General features: G+C 41.3%; 2 protein-coding genes across 2 annotated transcripts; one reads left to right on the forward strand and one right to left on the reverse strand.

Moving 5' to 3' along the window:
- Window positions 1-2,839: 2,839 nt before the first annotated feature.
- On the reverse strand, window positions 2,840-14,370 carry pde11al (phosphodiesterase 11a, like). The gene is made up of 20 exons (XM_034610193.1): window positions 13,294-14,370; window positions 12,255-12,413; window positions 10,837-10,926; window positions 10,533-10,673; window positions 10,379-10,443; window positions 9,997-10,117; window positions 9,605-9,680; window positions 9,450-9,517; window positions 9,225-9,317; window positions 8,173-8,223; window positions 7,845-7,991; window positions 7,596-7,703; window positions 6,369-6,478; window positions 6,194-6,284; window positions 5,678-5,778; window positions 5,423-5,500; window positions 5,259-5,322; window positions 4,874-4,948; window positions 4,688-4,771; window positions 2,840-4,603 (listed from the first exon to the last, which is right to left on the reverse strand). Exons 1-20 carry the CDS (start codon window positions 14,068-14,070, stop codon window positions 4,283-4,285), a joined length of 2,820 nt encoding a protein of 939 aa, XP_034466084.1. The 5' UTR covers window positions 14,071-14,370; the 3' UTR covers window positions 2,840-4,282.
- On the forward strand, window positions 13,960-20,699 carry LOC117776348 (uncharacterized protein C7orf31). Its single transcript, XM_034610211.1, has 11 exons — window positions 13,960-14,071; window positions 16,881-17,126; window positions 17,668-17,845; window positions 18,466-18,591; window positions 18,678-18,749; window positions 18,857-18,886; window positions 18,979-19,169; window positions 19,259-19,347; window positions 19,427-19,601; window positions 19,724-19,809; window positions 19,896-20,699. The coding sequence occupies exons 4-11, from the start codon at window positions 18,503-18,505 to the stop codon at window positions 20,652-20,654; spliced, it is 1,491 nt and encodes a 496-aa protein (XP_034466102.1). The 5' UTR covers window positions 13,960-14,071; window positions 16,881-17,126; window positions 17,668-17,845; window positions 18,466-18,502; the 3' UTR covers window positions 20,655-20,699.
- Window positions 20,700-22,254: the final 1,555 nt, after the last annotated feature.

Below are 22,254 nucleotides of genomic sequence, written 5' to 3' on the forward strand. Positions count from 1 at the left end.
TCCACCAAGTTTTGTGATACCCTGTCAAATGATTTTTGCATAATCTTGCTCACAAACAAACAAACCAACCAACAAACAGACAGGGGTGAAAACATTACCCTCATTGGCAGAGTTCACAATAAACTGCAAAATTATTGCTGCTCTGGTTTATTCCTGCTGTTAAGCTTGCTTGCACCATTAACATGAGCAGGGCCGTGCAGTGCTATCTGTTTTTTTATTTCAAAGTCATAATAGAGTTTCAGTGTCGTATCATAAAAAATATATGCACATAATAAAATAAGTAATCACGAGGCAAACAAAGCTATTCCTGGTGTATTACCATTAGTATTGAGAGTGTTTATTAATATTTATAGTCTACTTCACACCATTACATTTGCATAGTTTCGCTCGCCACAATCTGGCTTCTAAAATTGGATGTAGGACATTTCCTCCAGATTTGCAAAGCGGCGGTAAAGTATGATCTCATTACTGTAATTATGTTTACACGCACAGGGTTTAATAGATTCAGCGTAACTCATTCTCAGAGGTTATCGCAGGTTGTTTGGTTTCTATTCTCAGCCTCCGTCTCATAAGAAATGACTCAGGATACAAACTAGTTGTATGAATATCTGAGAGGTTATTAAACATTACACACGTCTCCCCCCCCCCCCCCCCCCCCCCCCCCCCCCCCCCCCCCCCCCCCCCCGGCTGTTTGTTTTTTTACTCAGTCTTTCTGCATCTGTTTGTCAGTGTGTCCACATATTACAGTATGTCAGCTGAAGAGAAGTGAGAGTCATTGTGTTTGTGTGTGAGGGAGATAAAACAGAAAAACAGCAGAGGAGAGAATGAGAGGGAGGGAGGGAGATCAAAAGACGATGGCAGAGTCGGGCCCTGTATCAAAAATGAGGTTGGAAGGCTTTCCCTTCTCTCACCATCCGCCTCTCCCCTGATCATCGACCCTGAGGAGAATAAACTCAATCCATGTTAAATTATAGATTAAGGCCTGACTCTGGCGATGGCTTGGCAGCTGGCGGCTGCATGCATGTCGAGCCTGAGCTGAGTTTCACACACTTCTGCTGCTGTTGTTGCCTCATCTCGCTGCCTTATTAAAATCAACTTCAAACAACCTCCACAGATGAATAACATGGTTTAAAAGAGACTGTATGAATATGTAAAGATTCTCTTTTACAATATGCTCTCTGTGAGGCCGGGGCTGTGTTCTCCGTTGCGCTCTGTGCTCCGTGGACATGTTAACCTTTCACATCACTTTTCAGGTCACAAGTGTTTTTCTCACTGGTGTTTTTTTTTTTATTAACAGATGAGCTTTTTGTTCTTTTAGCTCCACGACGAGAGGAGATGAAAAGTTAACAATTTCTCGGTTGTTGTATAATAGAAAGGGGAACGTTATTCTTTACTCTGCCCATGAGGTAAATCTTGCAGGGTGAGGGGATGAAGTTTGTTCTGGAGATGGATGGTGTCTTAAGAAGTATTTATTCTCAGAATTGGATGAGTCAAGGAGAGCAGGCTGATACAGGAAGTTAATAAGTTAGTTGTATGTCATCAATAGAGTATTAAAATCTCACCAAGTAGCAACACACCATTAGTCTTCATGTGGAGCTACAGGGAAAATATATCTAAACCTTGGCTCATCTCACCAAACTATTGTTGTCTCTCCTGAATCCCTCTCACAGAAATACTATGTACCTTCATCCAGTTATTGTCTATGAAGCTCCCTAACTCAACAGTGAGTCCTGTACGAATGCTGCAATAAGAGAACTCTGTATTATAACGCAAATATGTGGTGAATCCTGATTTACCGTCATCAGAGGCTAAAAAAATAAGTCAATGTAGACAAAGTGATAAAGAATAAATTAACACAATAGATCAAATTTTTCCATAACACTGCCTTGTTTCCAAGTAGACCAGCTATCACTGGTGTGCAGAATGTAAGAAAGGCAAATACATAATATTTTTAATCCGCAAAAAGCTAAAAAATATCAATTTGCTCTGAAAATCAAGTTTGAAAAAATACTCCATCTGAACAGTTTAAGAAAAATAAATTAATTCATTAATTTGTGATAAACAGTAAATTCCAAACAGCCCCATCACTGACATCAGTTTGGTTTTTGTACGAATGTCTACTGAGTTGTTTGGACGAAATAACTTGCTCTGTTTAAATGGTGAGCAAAAACATTTGTCACAGACTTCCTGTTTATGCATCTTGATTCGTCATCCCTAAAAATGCATGTAAACAGTCTCTGCTACATCACAGTATGCAAAATTACAGATTATTTTCATAACTCAGCCTTGAAAAATATGTTGTATATCCCTTTCTCCAAAAAAGAACTCCCTTTCTGAAGCCCAGCTCAAGTTTTTCACAATCTTTGAGCCAGAAGAAATGAACAGAAATAGGACATTTTACCCAAAAGTACATCGTTTATGTCCGACAGACAAGACACGACAACAAGAAGTGAATCTCATTCTCATTTTCTCAGAGCTCACACAACTAACAAAGGCTGTCCTCTCTTTAATAGTGGAGTTTCATTATCTATATCTTCCCAAAGGTACTTCATTGTGATATTCATTCTTGTATTTTATTTCATCAATCATGTAATTAATTCTGTAAACATAATTTATAGTTTACTTTTAACTGGTTTGATACCATATATACCAAAACATTTAGTGCTGTATTTTATTAATTCTACAGTATTCTATTGGCAGCAAGGTGTTTGGTCTGTAGACTTTGCTGTAATCTGTCAGCTCCATAGTTTTGAGTCACAATAACAGTAACCGTTAAAATGAAAATGCACAAATTATAGAAAATACCACAAAAGATCAGTTTCAATGTCACAGCATTTTATTCACAAAACCTCATCTGGAGTCAATTTCCTCCCTTTTATCTAAAATGTGACACATCCCTGTCTTCTCTGAGAAGCTGTTTTTAGACTGTGTATAAATAGCAGGAGAAAATGCCAATTCTACATCTTGCATAAATATAGTCCGGTGTATGAAAAATAACGAATGTATAATTTTGGTACAGTCTGTGATCGAAAATAGAAATCTTTATCCGTCCTCAACGACAAAAGTAATAGTACAGCAACAATATTGTCACGTTACAACACTTGGTATTTACCTTTACAGCAGTTTCATGCAAAGCAAATCTCATAGGGCATTCAAAGGCATCGAGATAAAGTCCAGTGTCTATACATCAAATATGATACATGCAGTTTGAACATAATCAGCATGCGGTCCGGTCTGAATTAGTGATGGTGAATCACAAACTAAAGAAACACAGTTTATACTCTACAATAATGAAATCTTCTATAAGCAGCGCTAACGCTCGTAGATGTTTTTCATGCTGTTGTGTGCGGTTTAAAGATAAACTGGAGAATGAAATGAGCTCAACTTTGCTCGGCTGATGCATATTTATAAAGTCAATGGCACATGTAACAAGAAAGTACATTAGGCTTTAGGCAAATGAATAGATTTACAAGTATGTGTTTGTCTCACTTGGGTGAAAAATAAAAAAATCACTATAGTTAGAAACAATACATTTTCCAAAAAGAGTAAACCAGTTACTTTAAGAAGCAAAATAATGTATCTTCCTCTTTGTAATCCTCTGTGTCATCACTTTCCAAGGAAGTAGGCGGGTGTGCGCCCACATGATGCAAACATACAGTAATACACAAGACCACAGAACAAGTCGACGGCTGGAGGCTCAGGTAACAGAAAACAACGCCATGCAGCCAAAGGTTTGCAACTGAGGTAAGAAAGCATATCGGTGAGAAACATTCAGGAACAAGCTCGGAGCTCTGGTCTACATTCATAATGGCAGCAATCTAAGTGACAGGGAGAAATCACAGTGATTCCTTTTGTTTCGTAAAGGCATTGGCAAGGGGAGAGAGTGTGTTCGAGGCAGTTCCCATTCAAAAGCATTACTGTTATACATGGCCCTCTTTGGTTTCATCAGTCCCTCACTCTTAGATGTCTTTAGATAGATAGATAGATAGATAGATAGATAGATAGATAGATAGATAGATAGATAGATAGATAGATAGATAGATAGATAGATAGATAGATAGATAGATAGATAGATAGATAGATAGATAGATAGATAGATAGATATTATGGGAAACTGCCCTTTAGAGTGTGATAAACAGGAATTATTCCCGCTCCTGAGTCTAACACAGTGACACACTTTTGGTTAGTGCATGTAGAGCATTAGAAAATCACAGGATGCATATGGGAAAAGTCCCATGCGAGTCATTAGAATGGATAAACATATTTGAACACTTTGCGTGCTTTACTTCTTTCCTGCAGGTGTCGTGCTGTCAGCTGACTGATCGTCACAGCACTCTTCGCTCTCTCTGCACCTCAGACCCTGGCTGCACTTCGACTTGGATCCAAACTTGGCGTTTTCAACAGGCCTCACAGACTCTGTGGACTCGTGGTGTTGATTGGTCTCTGCCTCCTCGTGGGGCTCGGGACTGTGATCTGATTCCGTGCTCTCATTGGACCCAGAGCACGTCTGCTGATAGGTCGAACAGAGATCCTGCCACTTCTTTCGATTGGCATCAATCTGTTCGACCATTGGCTCCAACTTCATGTTGAGCTTCAGCAGGGACTGTGGGGACACACAGGATAGATCTCCGGAGAATGCTTTTACATTCATATGAATGATTATCTTCAGACATTAAGAGTTACCTACCTGGTAAAGCGGCTTACAGATCCCATCTATCCACTCCAGCTGTAACACTGGTAGTTCATCTTTGCGATTACGGTCAAATATGGCCTAGAGAGAGGTGATAAGCTTCTGTCATCTATTAAATGGTCACAATGAGTACTGTACATGCTGTTCACTCAGCATAAAGAGTTTGAAATCTCGATGACTCACTGCTGGGGTCAACTTCAGCTCAGACCTCTCCCTGTCACCTTGTTCAAAGAATTCACTAGTCACCAGCTCTGCAACCTTGAGACATTCAATCAAATCATTCATATTTAGATAGTTTAGTTAGTTTGGGTTTGTTCTGTGCCCGACACATTATGTCCCTTGCCAGTTTAAATCCTGACAAAACATGTTTCTTACATCATGATTCGGGCACACAGGGAAACATGTCTGAGCAAATATTGTGGGAAAGGAAGGGAAACATCCTGGAGGACATGAACATTGCTGTAGCCTAAAACTATCAGTATGGAAAAAAGAAGAAAATGCAAACAAATTTACATCTCTGAGTCCTCAATATAAAAGACGTGAGAAACGTAGTAAACAGGACTCTTACCTGTTTGGAGATCTTCCAAGGACGTGTGACGGCGCCCAGGTCGCATGCTGTCATCAGCATAGACCTGTGGATGGTATCAAAGCTCAGTTTTAGCACTTGTTATGGTCTTCCGATGTAACACGATTTTGGTAGAGAACTGTTTTATTTTAACCAAAGATAGAAACCTGAGAACTTCTCGGTGTTCTTCATCCGTCCAGCTGTAGTCTCCAGAGAGAACACACTCAAAGAACTTGTTCCTGCGCCTTAGAATCCAAAGAGGCAGTCAAAGATACAGAAAATGTTAAAAGGCAAAAGAACACAGTTTAGCACAAGCACTTCACATTTGATCAGGAAATTTGATTATGACTCTTTGAATTGCTTGTAAGAACTTATCAAATAATCTGCACTAAGCTTTGCAAACCATGAAAAAGAAAACTTACTCAAAGTGCAAAGTAAGGTCTGTGGAGAGAATAGCCTGCTTCAATAGTTGCATCATATTGCTGTATTCCTTAGAGCAGAGGTTTGCAAAGATATTGTGACCCTGTAAAAAAAACAGCATACACACACACAGAGAAAAGCAAGCAGGGATGAGTAGCAGTGTCTCCTCGAAACCGATGCATTGGCTAAGTCATTGCTCACTGTCCAAGCAGCTCCCATTATCAATGTTAATTTGCAATGTGTATAGACTTTCTCTCTCCTCTGTTCAAATAAATCAATATAGAACTGAGTGGCCGATGATCAAATGAAGCAGACTTGTAACATCACTATAGTGATCGCCGCTGCCACTTAACATCAGAGGTTTGATGCCCGAAGCTTAACCTGGTTGACCAGAGCTCTATGACCCAACATGTTGAAACAGTTTACAAGAAAGGGATCTGACATGAGACCATTGATGAAAAACACTGGCTATTCCAAATATTCAATTCAATTCAAATGTAACACTTGCAGTGCCTGACCTCACTTTGTAGGATCATGACAGCGTGATTGAAGTGATGATGCTCCAGCGTGGCTGACGTCCCATAGAGCAGAGCCAGAGCCGAACCTGTCCTGCAGGGAACAACAGAGCAGTGAAACTTTCAGTCCCCAAGCAGACGTCTGTTTGACATCACACTTCAGACCTGAGCCACTCACTTGGCTTGAAAGGCATTGTTGGTGCCTCGGTGGTCCAAGTCATGACAAAGGCAGCCAACCATCAGGGCCAGTATCTCTGCCTCAGACAGGACATCTTGAAAATTGGCTGTCTGCAGAAGGCAAAGCAGATATCTTCTTATCCGTCCATACAGCAGAGGGATAGGATAGAATAGAATGAGATAGAATAGGATATGGTAGGACAGGATAGGATAGGAAAGGGTGTGGTAGGACAGGATAGGATAGGAAATGGTGTGGTAGGGTAGTATATGATAGGGTAGGATAGGATAGCATAGCATATAATAGCAAAGGGTGGCACAGGATAGGATAGGGTAGGGTAGGGTAGGACAGGACAGGACAGGACAGGATAGGAAAGGCTGGCGTAGGATAGGGTAGGAAACGACAAGTTAGAATAGGATAGGATTGGGTAGTATATGATAGGGTAGGGTAGCATAGGATATGATAGGATATGACAGGACAGGATAGGATAGAATAAGGTAGGGTTTTGTGAGTGAAATTAGTTTTTGGATTTTTGTGATCTCTGAGCATACCTGATCACACAGGAAAGTTGATAATTTGTCTCTGAGGCTTTACCCAAATTATCCCTCTTTTGAATTCTCTCTTTTCCTCTGATGTTGCCTCCTAATGATGTTTTGTACAGTGACTGACGGCTGGTTTGTATAATGGTAGGTCCACTGAGACTTACATTTCTCTTGACAGCTTTTAAAAATAACCTCAGCATGATATCCTCCTTGAGGGTCTAAGTTTTGATGGTGTCCTTTGGTGGAATTTTGCCTTTGCTGTATCAGACTGTTTGACAGTACAGTCTGAAAGCAAACACGAGGTTGTGACTCAAAACGTTGGTATGAGAGGAAGTGGAGACACACATCTTAGAAATCTGGGTCAATTTAGTTTTAAATCTGTCTATTTTTGGGCCTGGATAAAAACTTAAGTTTTAACTTCTTTAACCCTTCCCTTGCCATCATATAAACAGTATATATTTTGTACAGGCTTCACTCAGCTCTTAGTTTAAGTACTGTGATGTTTATACTGAATTAAATATTCAAACCCAGGACCCCACTCCCCTAAAATTCTGCCTGATATGCTTGAAACTTTTGAGATGTTCACTGCAGTTTAAAACTAAAGTTCTGTGGGTTTGAACAAAGTTGCTGACTGAATACACTGCAATGCACACAAATTTGAGTTGACGTGAAGTATCTTGAAACTTACTGTGATCATAAGAAACATGCACTGGGACACATTGAAAGCATGCCTCCAGTTATGGTACACCACAGTCCGATAGTTCTTCCTCACAGTCAGGAGCCAGCGGCATAAAACCTGAAAAGAAGACACATATCCAGGTGACATACATGCATACATACATACATATGTACACACATGCACACCTATAGTACATATATGCATACATATATCCACATTAGTCACACATAAATAATACATATTAAAGGACATTTTCACCTCATAGTCAATTTTAAACTTTTGCACGACACCAAGTTCCAGAAACATTCTCAGTGACGCAGTGATCATGGCGTCATTGTCCAAAGAGAAGTCGTTGAAGTAAAACTCATCGATGCCTAACTCACTGCTCAGGGGGATCTTGGCTGCCTTAGGGGGAAAGGACAGAGCTGTCAGTCACACTGTGCCAGCAAGGAGGTTGTGGAGATATAAAACAAACCGATAGTCGGCTTAATTCATGTTCAACTACTGACAGACTCTAAATTCAAGTCAGTAAATCATAATGCGAACATATAAATGTTATTTTCTTAATCTTTTTGCCAAGGATTACCTTGAGTCTGTCCACTTCTACCTTGGAGCAGGTAGCATGGTAGGACAACATCTAAAAAAAAACACAAATCATGCAAAATAGTGAGATATAATAAACTCTTAGCAGCAGAAAATAAATGTTTGCCAAGAATTTTGATGAAATCCAACCCTTCCTAATTATCTTGTTACATAATCAGGATCAAACAAAGTACATATCTGCTTTTAAAAAGCTTGTTGATACTTTTTGTGTCTCCTGACAGAAAGAAATATCGATCCGACGTTAAAAGAAAAAGCAGACGTTATGTGACAGAAATACAGGAGCGTGCATTGGCTTTGATGGGATGTGGACACATTGGCACATGTATGTATGAATTATTGAGAGCAGCTGAAATATTAATGGTGGAGAAGCAGAACCGTGTTTGCTGAGGATAATGTTACGGCTCGGGTTATATAACGGGCAGTGGAGCAGAACACAGACGGAGACACTAATGAATGTGAGGAGCCTCTGATACGATTAGCATTAATCAACGACACCACTCTCTTACATAACCTTCATTCTCTTAGCCACTCATTTTATAATAGATGTCAAGGACTGGGATGAAATTAGATTCGGAGTAAGGTTTGGAGAACTGGATTTAGAATCATTTTAACAAACCAGAATGGCAACCCAGTATTTATCTATTAATACATATCAATGTTGTTTGTGCAGAGTTCATTCGTCGTCTCATTGGCTGATAAATTAAAAAAATGTATACAAAATGTATCTAGCGTAACATTTTTGTAGGAATAACTTTATTTATACTTTGCTTTAATGGCTAATATTCTTTAAATACTTACTTAGCTTAAGTGACTGTAGCAAGAAAATAGCACATTTCATAAATAGATTTTATTTATCTGTTCACCTGTGTATTGTTATAAATATAATGTTCTTATGGTATATTTTGAAAAGAAGAAAGAAATTGGGAAAATTGGAGAAACTTTAGCGTAGAAAAGTTATCTACGCAACCAAAAAACATAATATTGTATTGTGTTCTCTACAATGGAGAGTTTTAATCAACGTGCTGTTGTACTTACATCCAGTGCTACAGACTGCTTGGCCCAAGTCTTCTTAACCTGATTGTACATCATTGTGTTGTTTATTCCAAGTCCACAGAAAATGACGAATGCCTGCATACACAAGAAAAGCCAGAGGAAAAAAACAACACATTAAATGAACAAAATTGGCATCTCCAGTGTAACCATGTACAACAAAACAAAAGTCTGGTCATGCAAATCCCAACAGAGTTCTATGTATTTAACCTCAAACAGTCTCTGATCTGCATCGTTGAAAGTCTTCCTGTCCAGTCGGTTCAGAATTTGTGCGACCCCTGTGGGAAGAAAGGCACACGCATCAGTGACCAAGACATGAACACTGGTTTCCAGTAGAACAAATGGATTGTTTCTGGTCCACGTACCAATTATCTGATGAGTTCGATTCCAGATCGGGACACATAACACTGATCTGATGTGAAACCCTGAGGCCTGATCCGCCTGTAAAGAGAGGAGTCAGTGACCGTGGAGAAAGACTGAGAGCAGTTCATGTTCGAGAGATGAATATCTTTGTGTGCCTGGATTTAAGGCAGGTTACGGCAACATTTCATCCACAAACGCTTAAAATCCTGTTACGCAAAACAAATTCACCAGTGTTTATAAAAACTGTACAAATTATAACTTTTATTTGTGTGTGTGTGTGTGTGTGTGTGTGTGTGTGTGTGTGTGTGTGTGTGTGTGTGTGTGTGTGTGTGTGTGTGTGTGTGTGTGAAAGAAAGCTTTAAGGGGTCAAACAGGGACAGTGAAAGGTCCAGACCTCAGCATCAAAGCGTGGGTCCTGACACACGTCGCTGATGTTAACGGGCAGTCCCGTGGAAGCCACCAGCTCAGCAATGCTGTTATTGATCAGCCAATCAGAACACGACAGCTTCTCCAAGCTGATGTGGCCAATAACACAACAGGAAACAATAGTCAGTTAAACATCCAGAACAACAGCAGCAAATATTGAGTGAAGTTCACTTTTCTTACTGGAAATGCACCATAGATTTGCATGAATTATTCTGTGTATCTTATATCCATGTGTATCTGTGCATCTTATATCCATGTGTATCACGTCTGTTGCTGTTGTGCCCCCCTGAGCTAAATAACCCACCTGTCCGTCTGTTACCAGTCATTTTTATAACCTTTGAGAGTTTCACCTGATGTCACGGTCCAAGTTGCACAAGGGCGACATGAGTTCAAACGTCTTGGAGAACTTTACAACCTGCAAGAAAAGACGGGAGTTGCCACAGTGAGCGCATTTAGCAACAGAGCCAGGAGAGATTTGCACTGCTCAGGAATGAGGTGCCTCACAGGTGAGTCGATGTCCTCCAGGAGAAGCACAGAGCAGCGTTCACACTGCAAGAGGGTCAGAGCTCGCTGCATGATCTTCCTCACAATCTTCTCCAGGTCGGTCTGCTCCTCAAACAGGTCGTTGACCACCTCCAGCAGAGCCTGAGGAAAAAAAGCAAAGACACTGGTCACCAGTGTTCTTCAGTAACATCTGTAGTTAAGCACTTAAATATACAAAATATGAGGTTACAATTTAACCTGCAGGGGCTATAAAACAAGTAAACATCTTTTTTTCCCTATAAATGCACAATTTGCATCTTCTCACCCTGCTCCTTTCATACTCCTTGCGAGACTCTGAAAACAACTTGGCATTGGAAATCGATATTCCACAGAATGGCAGATACATCTGCAGCACCTGAGAAAAAGTACAAAAAAAATAGGCAGGTGGTGAAGAGCATGCATAATCTATAAATGTGAGCTATTTATATGCTAAACGAAAAGGCATAAAAGAAGAGCAAACAATGTGTGGCGATGGGGGCGGAAAGTCATGATGGAGTTGACTGTTTCTCTGCATGAATTCCTCTCCAACAGATTCCCTGTTAATGAAGTATTGATGTAGAGAAAGACATCATTTAAGATGCCAAAGGCCTAAAAATGTCCAGATGAGCTGACAGAGTTTTTCTCTTCTATTTTCAGCCTCTTTGTTGCTCAGGAGTAGTTTCTGATGTTGCTTTGCCTCGGCTATATTTAGTGTTTTGATTTTACTTTCATATGCACAGAATCCTAAAAATGCTGCGGCTACTACAACTGGTTTCTTTGAAGTGTAAATCAGAGAGCATACTGTATGAATTAAGAATAAATGAATTTACACAACTTTATCCTGCCACCTTGTGGACAAACTGTGACACCTCTGGACACAGGTGAGTAATCTGATTATTTTTTCTTACACACTGTGTGTATAGGCTTTTGTTGATTTTAATGTATCTACCTGAAAGGAGCACATTAGCCTTTTAATGACCTTGCTACACACACATGCAACAAGAAGCCAACACTATTCACCTCACAATATATTAGTTGCTCATCAACAAACTGAGAAAAGAAATTCATAGGCTGTATGAAATGTAAATAACACTATAATACATTCTAGCAAACCTATTTGAAGTGAATTGCTGGTTGTGTGTGTGTGTGTGTGTGTGTGTGTGTGTGTGTGTGTGTGTGTGTGTGTGTGTGTGTGTGTGTGTGTGTGTGTGTGTGTGTGTATGTGTTGCACTGCCAGACATATTTAATGCTCCACACTCAAGTGAGAGGTTGACCTCATCTCTTCACATTTTTCTGGTAATGTGCTTCCCAGGGAACACTTTGCCCCTACTCCGCAGCCATTAAAAAAGATTCAAAGTACAAACAGTGTTGTCAGATGCGTGCATGAAGCGCTCTTGTGCAAGTGTGTGTGTGTGTGTGTGTGTGTGTGTGTGTGTGTGTGTGTGTGTGTGTGTGTGTGTGTGTGTGTGTGTGTGTGTGTGTGTGTGTGTGTGTGTGTGTGTGTAAATGGTGGTGGGGATTGAGTGGGAAGGTACACTATTCTCCACAGAAATGATAACTCCAGCACTAAAATAAACCCTAATGGTCAAAACTGTAACTTCAATAAACCTGGAGAAGATAATAAAATACATGTGAATGCCACAACCCCCCCTGGTAACGTGAATTTTATTTTTGATCAACCAAGAAACGTTATATCATCCTCACCTTCTCATCATCCTCAGTGAAGGGGCTGCCCATGGGGTTCTTGTTGATTGCCTGCACGACACCTATGACCTCTCCATCACTGTTGCAGATGGCCATGCAGAGGATGGACTGAGTCTTGTAGCCGGTCAACTTGTCTATTTCATCACTGAAGCGGTGGTCCTGGAAAAAGGAATCACACAAACGCACATGCATTACACATCCATGACCCAACATGAACACGTGCATCCCATTCCACCTTGCAGCCATGTATAACCATATTTAGGTGCCACTGTCACACACAATAGATAAGTTGTGATTGTTCTGGGATTTAAATCCACGGCTCTGAAGGAGGCCTCTTGTTTTTACTATAAGCTGAAAACTATAATACACCCCTCCTTCCTTGACACATGTCTACACTATTGCAGTAATAGGCCTGGACCTCAGGGGGATCTGCATCATCATGTTGCCTTAGCCTCCCCAGCAGCCCAGGGCCATGATATAATGATGTGGTGCGCAACTGGTAGCGGATATAGACGAGATTTAGCTCGTGGGAAGCTGCGGGACTCACAACGCTTGCTTTCCTGCGTTGTTGTTTTTTCTTTGACAACTATAGAGTGGAGTTATTCTTTATTCTGACATAATTGAGGTAATTAATCGAAGTGTTTGTTCAGTTTCTTTGAGTGGAGCGCGAGGCATCGTGCGCAAAAGTTTCATCTCAGAATGGTGGCACAGCTGTTTCCAGCATTGCCCAGCATTACCAGTCTCCTCTGGCAACACAACAACCTCAAAAACAAGTCATTAAAATGTGTCGCACTCATTTTGAACATGTGTGGATACTTTCATGTGACCAAAGGGGAGAGTCGCCTGCGGCAAGGACTCACTGTTTATGTTCGTGTTTTCTCCAGATGCTGCAAACACAGATCTGGTTTTCACATGGGTCATAAATCATTAATCAACATCTTAACTCTCTTTAAGTATCAGTGAATCTGCCCAACTTTGGTCCAAATATAAAATGTGTAAATATCATCTTGATGATTATGTGCACCAGGCTCACATTTACCTCATATGCATTTGGGATGTTCACAGTCTCCCCGTGCTCTGCCACATACCCAATGATCCCCTTTCCCCACGGCACCTGCACCTCATTGGAGTTCAGTGTGCAGGAGGATGGTCTGACCGTGGTGCCCGAGTGCACGTCGAAGAATTTGGACACAAGGGTCCTCTTGTGCGCGGGTCCCTCAACGAGGAAAAGCGAACACCTGTCTGCGTCCACCAGGATGCACACGTTGATCAGGATCTTATAGCTCAGGTTGGTCAGGTCCAGATCGTTGGAGATGTCCTTCACCAACTCCAGGAAAAACTCTCGCTCGTTGGTTTCCTTCAGTCGGTATTTGTAGTCGATGGCGCTGGACGCGTACTGGGGCACGCTGACCCTGGACTCCAGCAGGGCGCTCAGGATGTGCGCGGTGGTCGGCGGCAGGGAGCTGGCTTTACGCAGGAGCGCACGGCGCCTCATGCTGGACTGGGACTCGTGGTCGATATGACTAACGTGCTCGTCGTAGGTCCGGTGCGCGGTGGTGGCTTTGGACCGGGCGAAGTTCCGCCGCAGCTCCATGTGGGACGATCTGCGCCGGAGCCCGTCCGGGTTGCCCGACCAGAGCGGGTCCCTGCAGGCGGCGCCGCGCTTCTCATCGGCCGTGGACACCTTCGACGGCTGATGCTCCTTCAACCACCTGCTGACCTGGTCACACTTCGCCTTGCGGACCAGATACTCCTCGAAGAGATCCGGATGGCAGTCCAGAAACGCTGCTATATCCGAGAAGTCAAATGTTGTCATGGTGAGAGCAGCTGTGAAGGGGCCAAGTGAGACAATTCCAGTGTGGATGGAACAAGACTTTCTGGTCGAGTGGGTGAGGGGAGAGAGGAGAGAGGAGAGAGGAGAGAGGAGGCTGCAGCTGAGCTTGTCAAAGAAGTGATGTCCTCATAACATTTCTTCATTCACCCCACATGAGCTCGTCCATTGTGTTCTCCTCTGAAACACTGGGAGCACATGTGGTCCAGCACATCCAGTGTATCTGATGGAGCCTGAGAGAGGAGCCACAGCTGTCAGTCAGAGAGATGAAGCCCTGTCTCTGGAGTAGAACAACACAGCGCCTATAAAGCCTCAGTAGAAAGAAAAAAAACTGCAGGGCAGAGTGTTCACTCTCTCTCTCTTTATTCTATACCACTAGAGACTCGGTGCAGGGCTCCAATCACAACCCAGCACCAATATGATGTTTTATTTTCATTGAACACGCGCAGCCAAGGCACTATTTTCATATGTAGGCTCATATATACACGTATGTACTTATACGTGTGTGTGTTGATATAGATATGACAATGAGAAGAATAGTCTGCATGTACTTTTGTGGTATAGACCTAAAGGGCTTGTTCTTCCATGATAGATAGATAGATAGATAGATAGATAGATAGATAGATGGATAGATGGATAGATGGATAGATGGATAGATAGAGTGGCTGTAGAGGTATGAAAGCTGCAGCTCTGACAGTCTAACTAACTCTGAATAACTCAGGGGCACAGGATATGACTGAATTGATGGAGAGAATGAAAACAGTGAAAGACTATAATGGCACTCAGTCGAGCCCATACCTCTGCCAAGGCCAAACAATCCGACACACGTCTGTCGAACTCTTGTAATGAAAAATAAGAGGAGCAGGGAAGATGCCTGACATTCGCTAGAAACTCTCAACACCATATGCATGTCTGATTTTTTTTACATTAGGATCGTAACTACTGCATCCTTGGTGCAGGCAGAAATGCTTTATGTTTGCACAATTTTCACTGAGTTGCATGCAACTGGAAAAACACTCTTGTCACATCTTAAGATGTCAAAAGAAGCCGCTTAATATGATTTGCATGAAAGTATTTCCTATTTGAGGGATAAACACACATGTGTGTTATCACAGGCTGATGTGGCCTTGCGATTAGAAGATTACGATACTATTTCTTTCATACTCCCACCTTCATTTTCACACACACACACACACACACACACACACACGTAAAAAGAAAAACCTCTTTGGTTGTGAAATGTGTTTTTTACATGAAATTAATGAAACATTCTCCAGAGCTGTGTGCTTTGAGGTGCAGGTTCACAGGTTCATCTTTTATTCTTTCATTCTCGGCTCACATGAAAGAAGCGGTATGAATGTCTCCATAAACTCTGTCAGGGAGATCGTGCTCGATGTTCAATAAAAGTGTTGCATTTCAAAGCATACCAAAAACAAATAACACTCAGCAAACCTGGGTCTCAGGCCTCAGAGTATTTGATGAGTACTAGTAGATTTCAGAGGTCGTTGGTGCCCAAAGCTAATATTTGGGCCTCTGGCAGGTTTTTAGACCAATGGGGTTTAGTTAGCAGTTTGCAACAAGAATGCAGAAAATAACCAACTTTTTCCTCATGAGAGAGGTGCATTCATTTCTCACAGTATTCCTGATGTTATTGGTGAGGTACCTACATCTACAGATTAAGTTGAATTCCTGCCGGTGTTTGAAACCCTGTGGGCATCAACCTGAATCCGCACAATAACTTAATATTAGGGAAATCACTGCGGGCCGCGGCACATTTATAATGCAGCAGCAGGAAATGTAATCTGGAGAGCGGCAGTTCCGCTGGGGCAGAGCGGGGTAATTGGTTACTGGACTTAGCTCTGGCTGCTTGATAGCACTCGGGTGTTTTTGCAGAGACTTTGGACAAGGTCTCGTGGGAATCCCAATTAAAAAGCAGAATGCAGAATGTGGGTCTTGTGAGGGTCAACAAACAAGGTGAGGTTTGCTGCTTGGAAGGCAGTCCGTGTCAAGTCCAAGGAAAGGCAGCTGCATTGATTATAAGTCCATCCCTGATCGGTTGATTGACAACTGGTATTTAGGTGCAGTTTTCAGGTTTCTGGTGTCTTCAGGAGCAGATCAGCTTGTCCTATTTTAAACACCCTGACTTCTTCTTTCCTCACTTTGAGTGATGGGATGAAAACATTATTTTCTGCTAAAGTTACAAGGTGTGTTTTTCTTTTGTCTCAGAAGAGTTTTTGATATTTCTTTTTCATTGGTTTGAATCAGAATCTGCTGATTGTTTGTTAGTTGTTTACTGTCAATCAAATCTGTTCTAATCACCCCCTCACAGTCCTAATGAAGCAGATTAGCTGAGTGTGTGTTGGGATTTTTAATACACAGACATTTTGTTTCAGTGGTAGCTTGTTTGGTCATGATTTTTTAATGTTGTCGTGAATTATTAACATTTAAAGCCAAGCTATTAGGGGTTTTTAATATAATATTGTCATTAAACAACATTGTATGGACTGGGCACTATTAGGCTTCTTGGGGTCCCTGGATAAAGTAAGTTATTGTTTCAATTGTACCTTATTTTTTAAAGTCTCATCAAATGAAGTTTAAGGATTAATGCAAATCTTTTGAAAAGTTTTGGGAACCCTCCAGAGAAAAAGGTGGCATGTGGTACAGTCATTAGCACAATCACCTCACAGCAAGAAAGCTCCAAGTTCAAATCCCGATTCTGCTGAAGTCTTTCTGTGCGGAGTTTGCATGTTCTCTCTGTTTGGATTTTTTTCTGATTCTCCGGCTTTCTCCCACAGTGCCAAGACAAGCAGATTGCCTGTGTTACACCAGTGACCTTTCCAGGCTGCACCCTGCCTCTCATCCAATGTCAGCTGGGATTGACTCCAGCTCCCCCATAACCCTTAAAGAACAAGCGGTCCAGATAATGGATACATGGACAAGGAAGAAACTCACAGCAGCACCATGGACAGCGCACATCTAGCCAGCCACGAAAATCCTTGAAGAACTCATTCTACAAATTGAGCACAAAATGTCTGAATCAGGTGAAAATTGTCCCTGAATCTCTCTTTGAACATGATTTTTTTTGTCATTGTCTGCAGCACATACAACTGTTTCTATGACAATGACAATGAAACATGACTCCTGAAACCAAATGCCTCCTGCACACAGCTTGTATCTGGTGACAGCGTGTGCTGGTCAGAGCCAACTCCATTTTCATTTCAGCGCAGCTTTAGTTTAGTTGTATGAGTTGACCAAACTGTGAATGTGTAATATGATCAGATCCACACTTGATAACCCGGTGACATGCAGCAATGAGCAGTGATTGGATATGAAAATACTGACATTGACAATCTTGATTTCTATAGTAACTACTCCTGCCCTACTGGGACATAATTAATCTCAAGGTTACATGTACTTAGCAAACTCAATGATTGTGTGATGTTGCTTCAGTGTTTAGTTTTAGTCTCACAAAGGGCTTTTAGGCCACACCTCTGCTCACACACTTGATGCTGGGGGTTGGATTGTGTGTCACTCACTGGGATCCCATTGTGTATTGTAACACTGTCACTCTGACCGTCCCAGGAATTCAAACCCATGTCACAGGCCACAGGCGAAGACGAGGGAGTCCAGTTCTGTCAATGTATCCTTGAGTGTTTCCACTTTTATTCTCCTGGACCTGCACAATGACGGCTGTCGGTATCTGCATCAGGAGGACGGAAGAAACTTGTCTGGATTAGTTTCTCGGCATTCACAATAAGGGGTAAAATCAACTCTATTCTATTAATTTTGTTCTATGCCACTATTGTGTGATTTCTATTTTTGAGTAATTGTTGTACAATTATTTCATAAATTTAACTCTAACGTGTGATGTAATGCTATGTGTGAACATACTGTCAATTATATAAAGCAGGTCAGGGACTGCTAACATTCATGGCAAATTAACTTAAATGAATGTGTATGGTAAAACAATAAGACAAAACAACAATATTGATTAGCAGATGAAGTTTTACCACAGATTCAACTTAATTACCTCTGCCAAGGAGGTCATGTGTTTAGCCCCTCCGTTTGTTGGTTGGTTGGTTGGTTGGTTGGTTGCCCGTTAAATGGCAAAAATCCAGAAAAATATCAAGGAATGTTTTTCCAGTTTCTGAAATATTCTGAGATGGGGTCTTTTTTGACATTTTCACAGATTTTCCTGGAATAACTCTTACAGCTTGATAGAAAAAAATCAGGCACATTTAGAGGACTGACATCTATGAGTCTGTGCAATTTGTTTAAGCTTGATTGAGCTCAAGGGGACTGTTGGGCAGGGAGGTATGCTCTCTTCTGACTGCCATTCTAGTTTGTTAACTTAACCTTCATGTACTTTTCTCTCCTCAGTATTTCATACTTTCTGAGTCAGCGCTCCAGCAGCTAGATGGAGCCCAAGGCTTCACTTACATACAACGTCCCTTCTGATTTAAACAGACATTATCCCTGTGACAATGGAGGCACCATTATGTCTGAGTGAGTTTAGAAACATTCTGCATAGAAAACTCTAAATTAAAAATGTGATGCATCAAATGTAGTTGAATAATATTTTACCTTCACAGACATATCACCAGTCAACAGCTTTATACCAATACTGGCAGAAAGAAAAGTAAAGTTCGTCTCAATGACCAGTTGTAAGTAGCCATTGATTTACAATAATTCAAATATAATTCAGATTCTTCAGTAGTGATACAAAATAATAAGTGTTGTTTTTGTGTTATTGTGTTGTGTCTTTTCTCAGAATACCAAAACCAACTGACATAAATGTAGCGTGAGTACTTGCATGAACACACATTCTTAACATGATTTCCTGTGTCTGCCTCAAACATTAGATACTCTTCATCTGTCTTTGTTTTACAACAGGGACAAAATGTCACAAATTCCAACTCCGAGGGAACATCCCTACTCATCCCACATCTCCCGGTTTGCAATGTTCCCATCCTTCCAGTCACCAGACGACCCTGTGACAGGAGTCAGAGCTGCCTCCCAACCTTACCCCAGCCGGCTCATCCCGAACAGTGCACCAGACGTCACTCTGCAGAGCAAAACGTTTGGTAAAAGTGCAATGATATTGTGGCAAAATTGGATATCAGAATAGATTTCTACTGAGAAGTCTTAAAGGTGTCTTTATTTTCATGTAAAGGTGGCCCATATAGACATGAAATCTTGGAGACGCCAATAAAAAACAGACAGAAGTCTGTTAGGTGGACGGGAGAACGCAGCTTCTGGGATGTGAGTAATAAAATTCATGGCTTCATGTTGTCAATGTCAAGTTAATCAATAATTGAAATACCTCAACGACTTCCCCCAGCAGTCCAACCCATCGAAGGGAGAGAACCAAGTGTTCTACCCGACTCCTCCAAAGACGGTGATGCCCAATCCCAAACTTCGTGACTGGGATTTGTCTTTATCTGAGCGGACGAGCAACATGTTGAAAAATCTGGAGAGGACACACTGGATCACCTCTTACCAAATGGACTACAATGGTAACAACACTGTTAATTGTGTTTACCCACTTTGCAAAGTAATTTACAGTCCAATAATTAGATATTTTTTCATTTTGAAATCAATAATTAATAATCTGCCATTTAAATTTGATATTTTGAAGAATCTGGGCCAGCAAATCCTTTGAAAGTAGATGACTTCGAGGAAAAAATGAGACTCAGTGGGATGATTTCACACACTGCAACACTGGTAAAACACTCACAGTGTGCCTTATTTTTACAATAACATAGGTACAGTGTGCAACATTAATCTTAATGAGTGCTTTTTTCCGACAGAGAGAAAGGTCTTATCGTGTGTTTGTTCCCTCGAAACCAAAACATGCATGTAGAAGAAGACAGGGGAGCCACGTGGGGAGGAGCACCTGCAGTCCCACTGCTGCTGAACTCCTGAATACATCCTCAGCTCTACAGCAAGGAGCCGCTACAGCTATTATAAACCAGTTTAGGCCACAAGAGATCACAGCTCAGCATAATGAGGCCCCGGATTTAAGTCCAAAGGGCCACAGTTGGTCCGGGAACAGAGCACAGAGGGATGAGCCGTCCCAGGGGGCCTCACGCACACAACAAACTGTGAGCAAAAGCTCTGTGCATGAGGACGGTGAGAGGGGAAACAGCAAAGTCCTGTTTGATCTCACGCAAGTGTCCCTGTCACAGAACAACCAAGAGGCAGAGAGATCACAGCAGAACTTTAAAGTTGCAGGTATTGACTCACATACTGAGTCACTATCAAGAGCCCCTTCAGAGCTGGAGAAACCAGCAGAGGGCAGAGAGCTGGCACACGGCATCTGTAACCCCTGCATCCTGCCGAGGCCTCGCGTCCTGCCCGGCATCCGTCCAGGTGACAGCGCTGGGACTACGGGTGGAGAAAATGCAGGTCTCTGCCTCCTGGACCTTCAAAATTCATTCAGTAAGACGGCAGCACATCGCAGCTTCAATAACTCCATCACACGTGCTGCTGTGGACCTGAGGGACAACGTGGTCACAGGAAGACAACACAACTTCTACGGGATCAACTGCTACTACCTGCACGGATAAACTCATTGGGATATATTTTTAATCTCTATGGAGAAACAAAAGTGTTATTTTAATTCTTAGAATTTGACCAATTACTATATAGGTTAGAAATGGACACGTCACTGAATTTCATCATAATTAAAATGTTAAACTTTGAAAATGATCTAATCTGAATGTACGAGGCTTGATTTCCCCTCTTTCAATGTTTCATGTTATGTAAAGAGACGATATTAATTGTTAATTTAAGACGTTTCCCTAGTAGCCTGAATGTTAAAGTTTAAAAATTTCATTTTTGAATTTGGCAGACTTAATCGTTATTTATAAATCTTGAATAGATTTTTTAAATACTGGGCACTTACTCATATATTTAAAGGTGTTTTCATTTCAACTTTACCACCACAGTTATGGATGAATTATATGACACTGTAACATGTTCAATGGGCTGTAGGAGTCAAATTATCACAGCTAAGATTTACTTCCAAAAATCACTGATCATTAAAGTTCTCTCACGCTCACATTAAAAGTGTTGGATCTTTGGTCTTTGACTCTTTTCCTTTGAGCAACTTTACAGACTGTTTACTTAACTTGTACCTTAATCAGTCAGGTCGACCTGCAAACATTGTTAATTTGCTCTTTTGTTGCCCACATTTCATTTGCAATATGCATTAGAGTCCACTGTGTATTATACAATAATGGTCTTATGTAAGGCTCCCATAAGCCACGGCCCATTGTAAGAGTAAAATAAAGGAAACAGCCTTCAAAGCCTCCACGCTTCACATCCAAGAGACATTCTGCAGCAGTCAATTCATAATGCTGCACAGATGAATACTTTGATCCACTGTAACCTCTCATAATTTCACAGGGAGGAGCGTTTGTATTCAGCTGATTCCCCCCTCTACCCACCTCCCCAATATATAAAATGACACAGGTCACCGTGGAGCATTGTGCTGCCAGTGTTACGGAATCCAGCTCTCTGTGTTGTAGCTGCTGCAGTAACCACCTTGGCTCCACGGTGTGAAAGAAGAGGAGGAGAAAAAAATACCTCTTCGCACATAATCTGTTGCTGACTCGCTGCTGTGAAAGGTTTTTTTGTGAGTGTACGTCCTTGAGCAGCAAGACTGCAACCTTCAGTGATATAACCCTTTCTCATTCAGAGGTTCAGAGAGAAAAGGAAAAGCAGATAACAGTGGCCCACACAGTCAAAATTGACCATTATGAATGTTCTTGCTGAATATTGCAGACAATCTCAAACTGTGAGGTTTTTAATTCATAACAATGCAACACCTTAACAGCAGCTAAGTATTATAATGTTTTTGTTGTTATTAATGTTTTTTTTTTGTGAACCAACATGCTTAAAAAATGTACTTAAATAACATTTACTATCTTATAGATCTTAAAACCTGTGTAGTCACTCATTAGGTTAATGCTCCTCTTTTATATCAGTTTATATATTTTCCAGATTATCTTGCAATGTGACTACATTTCTTTTATTGTGAGGACTGATGAAAATCGGTGATTCAGCCTTTTCTCCAGCAGGTGGTGGTATATAATCATTTAAACCACCACATGATGTTTCTAAGAATATTTGTTGTTTCTGACACCTTTTCATTTGTATCATGTG

This window comes from Hippoglossus hippoglossus, chromosome 16 (genome assembly GCF_009819705.1).
Source record: "Hippoglossus hippoglossus isolate fHipHip1 chromosome 16, fHipHip1.pri, whole genome shotgun sequence".
In the NCBI taxonomy this organism is placed as follows: Eukaryota; Metazoa; Chordata; class Actinopteri; order Pleuronectiformes; family Pleuronectidae; genus Hippoglossus; species Hippoglossus hippoglossus.